The sequence below is a fragment of the Poecilia formosa genome, unplaced genomic scaffold, assembly GCF_000485575.1.
Source record: "Poecilia formosa unplaced genomic scaffold, Poecilia_formosa-5.1.2 Scaffold335, whole genome shotgun sequence".
NCBI classification, from domain to species: domain Eukaryota; kingdom Metazoa; phylum Chordata; class Actinopteri; order Cyprinodontiformes; family Poeciliidae; genus Poecilia; species Poecilia formosa.
In genome coordinates, this window is record NW_006800274.1 from 245123 (window position 1) to 253429 (window position 8307).

General features: G+C 43.8%; 1 protein-coding gene across 13 annotated transcripts in view; it reads left to right on the forward strand.

Annotated features, from left to right (window-relative positions):
* mecom (MDS1 and EVI1 complex locus) overlaps positions 1-5095 on the forward strand; it is a 158987-nt gene extending 153892 nt beyond the window's left edge. For all 13 annotated transcript variants that reach the window (XM_016661561.1, XM_016661562.1, XM_007573597.2 and 10 more), the window contains 3 exons: positions 1572-1805; positions 2086-2284; positions 3289-5095. In XM_016661561.1, the coding sequence (XP_016517047.1) occupies positions 1572-1805; positions 2086-2284; positions 3289-3423 (568 nt within the window). In that variant the 3' untranslated portion in view covers positions 3424-5095. The remainder of the gene's footprint in view (positions 1-1571; positions 1806-2085; positions 2285-3288) is intronic.
* Positions 5096-8307: the final 3212 nt, after the last annotated feature.

An 8307-nucleotide genomic window follows, 5' to 3' on the forward strand; every position in this document is an offset into this window, starting at 1 on the left:
TACACTGAAGCTCTTTTTTTTAATTAATGTACTACTCAAGTAGCTTTAATATGTTACCTCTTATCAGCCTGTTTATGCTTATATATGTATTTTTTTTTTTTACTCTCAGGCAGTCTCTGTTATTAAACACACTACTTTTAGGGCTCCTAATGAGAGACCAATCATCTGTGATAATAAAATCCTGGATTTTGGAATTCCTGTTGAGCTTTTAATACCGTTTGCCATTCGGCCACAGGGAAGGAAAGATATCTTTGTGTGTGCAAAAATGTCCGAGCGTTATGCAAATTGGTCCTTGTTGTGGCGATTAGATCAGAAAGCAGTTAGGAGGGTCGCTCGGGTCGCTCCGTTTGTTTTTCCATGTCTCACGTTGGTGGGATCACAGATTGGAGATCGCGGATAAGGCCTGTGAGAGCCGGACCGGGTGGTAAGCTATCAGGAGGGGAACTGGAGAAGAATGGAGAAGAAATGGTGGCGGGGGTAGAGGGTGAGGGGAGGCTGCAGCAGCTAGTCCGCCACATCTGGAACCAACATGTCTGCCTACAGGAAAAGTGTAGATGGGGGTGGGGTCAAAGGGTCGGCCTGTGTTTCCTTTCAAACTGCAGTGCTCCTGACTGCTCCTGATAGATACTTTATCCTCAGCAAATTACCACGTTTGAAAGCGTAATTAGCGAATCTGTTTTCTTAATCACAGAGTTCTCGCTCTCTTCTTTGGAGTTAGCTCCTTCTTGCAGCTGTGCAAGCTCGGGACGGCACGAACACTGCCCTGACAGTGCACGGTTCTAAGCTGGAGCTGCGTTGGAAGAACAACCGCATCCGCTGCTGATGACTATCAGTCCACAATTTTTCTCATTTGTAATATTAGCCCCTTTTTTTTTCAGACAAATCCAGTTCAGGTATCCCATTTTTTCCCCCTTCTCTCTTGTACTGTTGGGTTGTGTTAGCCTTCCGATATTCTCATTGTTCACTTCTCAGTGTTTTTTCTCTGAAGCCTTTGTGCAAAGAAATGGCATTTTTGCAAGCTGACGAGAGATGTCCTAGAGTGTAATTAGTGAATCAGTCTTAATGTGGTTCCAGATGATTTGCCAAATGGTGGTTTCCTGTGGTGCTGAGACAGAGGGACAGATTAAGACTCCAGCAGTTTGGATAGCTGGCCCCCTCTCCCTCTTCGGGGATAGAGGAGTAGGCCGGTTGGCAGCTCTCTCATAACTCTCCCAGCAAATGGGGCTGTCAGCTAAATATTTGGCCTATTAGATGAATACGAGATAGTAGAGAAAATAAACAAAGAGAGAGGCAGAGCACTCCATTTAAGTGCCCCAGTGATCAGCCCAGCGCTGCTGTGCCCAAAGGGGCCCCAAAAGCTTGATGACAAACTGGATTCCGGCTTTGCTCGGCTGCAGATCCTCCACTTCTTGCTTTGTTTATCTCGTGGCGTCCACAGTTTACGGTTTAAACTGAAGGACCCACGACAGCACGCAAAGCTTTCTTTACTTACTTTCTTTTACAAAACAAAAAAGACCAACAGTATAGATGGGATTTATATTTATTGTTCTGTGAATGATCCTAATCCACAGGCTAAACGGAGGCCTGCTGGAGGAGGGGAAACCCCTGATGCCCAGCCACGGATCACGTGACCTGGAAGATGAGGAAGTGGAAGACCTGGATGCTGAGGAGGAAGAAGCGGAGGAGCCGAGGAACAGTCCTCCGAAGACAGACGTCAAGGTGCATCCCAGCAGCGTCGGCGACGATGAAATGGACTTCAGTGAGCCCAGCAACTTAAACCTCAGCTGCAAAACCTCTCCGAGGAGGTAAATGTTACATGAGAGCATCCACCTATTAAGATGTCTCTTGAAAGCCTTTTTTAATTTTTTTATATTTTAGACAATTTTTAAAAAAATATTTTTTACACACTTCATTAATTTATTGTGTTACACTGCTCCAATATCGAATGAATACTTTGCTGTCTGATTTTAGTGGCTCCTTGATTGAACATTTGTGCTTGTGGAAGCACTCTTAAATCTTATATTATTTCATATTTGCAATGGCATTTAATTCTATTCTATCCTATTGCCTTTTCCTAACTTCCAGGTATTCACATGAGGAGGAACAGAGCAGCTTCTCAGCTTTGGATCAGATCCACCGTTTCTCGGATCTGCGCAAAATGGAGGAGAGCGAGCTGAGTGACAGAGACGGAGACGGAGATGGAGATGAGGACGATGGATCCTTCGCCTCCCCATCACTCGCCAAGGCAGTCAAACAGCCGCTCTTTAGAAAATCCAAGTCTCAGGTATGAGGAACATCTCCAGTTCTCCCCCAACCCTCCATTTCTTCTGGCATTCCTGGTAAAGATGTGCTAAATGCTTAAACATGAATACTTCCTATATTGCATTTGTTTACTCTCAGACTGAAACATTATTAAAAAAAAAAAAAATTCTACCTCATATTTAGTAAGGAATAACAATCAAAACATTAAGAAAGGCTATTTTTGATATGTCTTTCCAGACAAAGCAATTCTTATTAAGATGCATTTGATGCGATGTAAACCAGAAGTAAGAAAAACTTTTAATTAATATTAAAGCTGCAATATGTAATCTCCATGACATATCACAACATGGTGACAGATTCAACAAATATGCAAGAAAAAAACAACAACACATTTTTATAAAGGTTATATACTGCAGCTTTAAGGACAATAGGTTTGTTAGATGAGTTTTATTTCTTTGCAGTCATAACCACAAATTATACATATATAATTTATGTAGTTACCTGCAGCATTGTTTGCATGTATTTGTGTGTGTGTGTCTGTGTTTGGAGTGGCTCCAGCTAACAGCTGCCTGTCACTCTGTCTGATCAATTTAGCTAAAAGCTAAAAGAGGGTTGAGCTTTCAGATGAGCTACTAATTCTGAAATGTTGGGGAAAAACAAGATGAAACAGTGTTGCCACATGGAAAGTGATGTAGTTGGGTGACGCAGGGGTAAAGTGTGCGACCCATGGACAGAGTCCTTAGTTCTCGATGGGTTTGAGTCCTGGTGCAATGACCTCTGACATGCCCTCCCCCCCTCTCTCTCTCTCACAACCTAATTTCTTGTCTCCAAAAAAGGCCACAAGAGCCAATAAAATGACGTACCAACAGAGTGGTACGTCGGGGTTACCAAGTCGCCAAAACAAAAACTCACTTCAAGGCTTTTTCTCATATCTTCACCAGGAGTGCCAGTAATTATGTCCTTTTGTTTGCCTCCTCTGCACGAATCACCATATTCAAGCTCTGCGTCCCTCTTCTGTTCCCTCAGGCGTATGCCATGATGTTGTCTCTGGCCGAAAAGGACTCTCTCCACTCCGCCCCCCACACCCCGGCCACCATGTGGCACAGTCTGGCACGGGCTGCGGCTGAATCCAGTGCCATCCAGTCCCTCAGCCACGTATGATGACGCCTAACACCGTTGCGTTCCACAACCCCTGACCTGATTACGGCAGCGGGCGTCCCGCCACAGAGGCTATCAGAGGGTCCCAGACCGTCCACAGAGTGACTGCTGAGCAGAACCATGACCCATCTGACTGCCTTAAACACAAAGCAGGGTCACTGTAACCACACAAAACCCTTTGGCAAATACAAAAAGTTAAAATTATTATTAGTTTTTTTTGTTTTCACAATAACAACAACAACTAAGTTGCGGTTAAAAAAACAAACAAAAAAAAAAGATGACACTAAAGTAATACAAGTCTGTATTTATTCTTCAGAGTTTCTCTGTTTTGCACAGCAAAAAGGCCGCTGATGCAGACGAATAACACGGATTTTGCTGGCGTTGTCGATGCTCGAGCGCATCCGGGGAACATTCTTGAGAGTCGGTTCCAGCGTAGCATGTTTCGTTGCGTGTAAAGCAAAAGAGCAAGAACGCCAAGTCAAGTTTCGCCCCCACAGAGATCCGCAGACGTTCGACTTTTGGATTGAAAGCTGCTCCTCGTTCAGACGGCAAGATCAGCACTTGAATATTGACGAAGCATCTGCGAGAAACACGTGAAAATGAGTTCAACTGAAATAAGGCCAGTCCTCCTGTTTGTGTGTCTGTGACTGCGTGTGTCTGTACAATCACAGCACTGTATGCGAGTTTCGAGCAGCGCCCCATCCTGCCCACCTGCGCTATGTGTGAACGGATATAAATAGATTGTCTTTTTAGTGTAAGAGAAGAAACGATGTTTTGTTTTGTACTTTTCCTTGTTTTTGTTATTTACTGAGATAAGTAGCCAGTGCTGACGATAATTGTCATTCTGTAAAGGGCATACGTCTTTTTTTTTTTTCAAAAACTTCTTGAATTCATCCTAGCCGACCGACAATACCACTAAATAGACTGAATGCTAGTTGTTAGCAACTCCATTTTCATGTGTCTTTCTTTTTTTTTTTGTTGTTTTTTTTAGACAATCATTTGTTTTGTTTTTTATTTGGTTGGTGTTGTTGTTATTTGCTGTTGTATTTTTGAGAATTGTATTTATTTCTTGGCAAACTGTAGTTTGTTTACTGAATAGCACTGCTCTTAGCCCAGGAGAAAGAGGGAGATTCCCACCCCGGGCCAATCCTGATCCCCAGTCGTGGGGCTTGTAGATTACGTTTGATTGCCGCATAGTATTAAAAATGCAGTTCACTCCTTACTGTACTAATTAAACCAGTCAATTAATAGATTTTGTTTAGTTTTTTTTTTTTTTATGATTCAGTTGAAAAAAAGGAAGAAAAAAAAAATCAAACCGTTTAAAGGACAAACAATCAGGTTTAATTCGATCCGAAGCGCATGGATGGTCTGTAAAGATCCGTATCTGACATTTTCTATGATCGTCTGAAAAGCTTGTGTGATGTTCGGTTCATGTTAATTCCTCGTGCCAAACTTATGGTAAATAACAGAATACTTTTGTTTATTCTCCCGTTTTGAGGGACCAGACTTCTTTTTTTGTTTTTGTGCTTTTTGATTGTTTATAATCGATTTTAAAAATTAATCAGCAAGTTGAGGTACTTTGTTTTAATGCTTTCTACAATGTAACTGTTATGCATTTCAACTCAATACTGTGGGAGGAACAACTAAGAAAATAAAAGAATACAGTGTAGATTGACTTGTTTTCTGTTTAGTCCTCTTCTTTTTTTTCCTTTTCATTGTCTTACAGCTCCATGGCAGCCCATCATTTTGGCCCAAACTGGAGGCATGAGTCAGAATACCACCTGGCTTTTTCTCCTGGCGCTCCCATGGCCTCCAGGAGCGAGGGAGAGCCTGAACTCTGCTCCTCTTTCTTTTCCTCAAGGCCTTGGCTCACATTTAGAGAGGGAAGCGGAGAAAAGGCGGCAGAGGGCTTGAATGTGGTAGTGGGAGCTGAGGCAGGAATGCGTCCTCTTTATTTGTGTCCATTTGTGGGGCATGATGGATGAGGTGGGTAGATGTGATGACCTGGCTCATCGCTCAAACACTCAATAAGAGTCCCCTTCCTGCAGCAGGCCTCCCCATCCGGCCAACCAACCCCCCTTCTTTGTCGCTGCTGCCAGCCAACGTGGGCGGACATTGTGGCTGCGAGGGCAGGAGCCCTATTGTCCGACGAATCACTCAACTTGGGGATGGGGGTGCAGAAACTGGGCATGTCAGTGAAGACGCTTGGTGCTGACGGTCCACATTTACAGTGCTCTTGGCACCTTAATGGATGGGTTGCTTTCTCAAGGCCTTCGGGGCTCAACGCGGCATCCGGCTTTGTCGAGGTCACACAGGGTCAGGCGATACTGATGAGGTCAGTTTGGGTCACCCAGCTTCGATGAGGTCAGCTTCATCATTGGTGGCGATTCCGAAAGTCATGGCATAATGAAGTGGTGAGGATATTGCCTTTGACCATGCGTTTTGCCACCTGTGGACTAATTTTGCCTCGCAAAGCTGAGCTGAACTTTCTCCATGGTAGCGACGTTACAGCCGCAGGAATTTTATGTAATGAAACCTTACGGAGTAGCACACGAGTACAAGGCTGAAAATAATTGTCTATTCTTGGAGACAGTTGCCTTAAAAGCCAGAGAAAATATTTTGTGTGAAATTCACACTAGATCAGCACTTTCTACAATCCTCAGACCAAACCAGCCCCGGCCACCAGCTTGAACTAGTCAGTAAAAGTCACTCGCATCCCATTTTCTCGTCCATTTTAATGTTCGGTTTGAAGTTCAGCAAGTCATCTTCACCACTGGAGAATTAAATGCATTCGGTTATTCTTGTGATTGCTTAATTCGCCATTTGTTTTACAAGTGACTAAAGTGTATTTATAAAGCACTTTTTCACAGACACGAACAAAGCACTGTGCAACCAAACGACAGTTAAGTTACACAAAGTGTAAAAGCAAGGCTTGAAACCGCAGTAAAATCATGACATGAAAGCATGGGAGAACACGGTTTTCACTTGGTTAGTCAGCAGAGCGAAGCTGCAGCGGGGGCAAGCCGCTCCACAGGTTGGGAGGCGCAAACCCGTATCCCTGATTTTGCAGCGGAGTACGAGGAACAGCCACAAGATTCCCGGCTCGGGGTCAAAGGTGACAAGTAGCAGAGTGTGGACGAATCAGAGGGCTGCTCATTCAGACCCCAGTGGGTGAGAACAAGGACTTCAAATCAAATTTGAAAATCCACTGGGAGCCAGTGTGGAGGCTACAAGACTGGAGTGATGTGAGCGTCGTCACCAGATTTAGTAAGAAGTCTGGCAATAGCTTGCAGACGTGAAACTGATCGTCTGTCCAGACCAATAAAAAGAGCACTGCGGTGGTCCAAATGACACAAAATACAGCATGAATAATGTTCTCTAGATTTGCTCCATGACCATGTCCCTTATCCAATGTGTAGCTATGACATGAGTTAACATACAACACTGCAAAAAAAAGCTCCCCGACAGATTTTTGTCCTATTTTGTCACAGTTGGATGTTTCAGGTTATCAATTTTTTTTTTTATAACACAGAAAGACAACCAATACAGAGCGCAGTTTTCAAACAACAACTTTACTTTCTTACATAAAAGGACAATACAGTGAGGTAAAGATTCAAACCACTCCACTCCTAAACGACACAAATAAAAAGATGTTGGCTTTTAATTTGAAATATTTTATTGTCCCTGGGAGATCCACACACAATAACTCTCACAGAAACAGAGAGAGAGAGAGAGAGAGAGAAAAAATGTATTGGCCAAGTTAAAAGTCTGCAGTTAAAAAAAAATGCAATGCCATTTTGTGGGTTTTAATATGGCGGTCATGCTTGAAAATTCTCCATTGGAACAATTTAGTAGAGCAGAGTTGGCCTAAATTCCTCCACAGTGATGCAAAAGTCTCATTGACAGTTAGCATAAATGCTTGATGGCAACAATCAGTTAACAGGGTTGGAGGCAAATTACTCTTAAACGTAGAATTACGTTGGCTTGAATGAAGTCAATATTAAAAAATTGTATATTAAAAAAAGAAACCCGTAAGCAAACAAAATGCTCTTTTTTTTTGCAGTATCGTAGGCATCTTCAGAATTTTATTTAGAGGTATCATAGTAAAGGAGGAGGTAGAATATATTTCGAAAGGATTTGCTTAACATCCCTTTTCTTCCACTTTTACAATGAATGAAACACAAAACGTTTTGTGGCTGCAATGTGACAAAATGAGGAAATGCTCCAGGTTCATGAATACATTTGCAAGTCGCTGTGTCTTCATAAATAGGTGTTTGCACGTGCCTCTGTCTCCTGTAGTTTCCCAGTGGGGTCACAGGTCATGACGGGTACTCGGTGGGCAGTGCTTCGTGGAGCTTGGAGCCACTCAGCTAATGGGACAGCTGGCAGAGCCTCAGAATCCATCAGGCCTCATTATGGCTCCCGTTCAGCCTCTCTTTACTCCCCATCTTCTGTCTCTCTCTCTCTCCATACCCCTCCTCTTTCTTCCCTTCTCTGCCACCCTTCTAGACGCGGCCGACCCTGTTTGGCATGTAGCTGCTCCACTCGCCTCACTGGGACATACATCACACCCTGTGAGCGGGCCGGGCCTCCGCAGCTGGCAGCTCTCTCCCTGATTGACTTGGCACCCACGCTGACTCAGACACCAGGGAAACCACTGGGGAGGAGGAAGAGGAGGTAAAGACGATTGAGGGTGTGTCTCCCTAAAGAAGGTATTTACTAACAGCTGGCATAAGTGGGAGGTATAGAAGTGCTTGTTTCGGTCGGGGGCACGGGGGGAAACTCCCACAAATCATTTCAGCAAGTTTCTTTTGTCTCAATGATCCATACGTACAAACAACTGCAGGCTAATCAGACGACCCTCCCTTCAGTCCCCCCTCAAGTCTT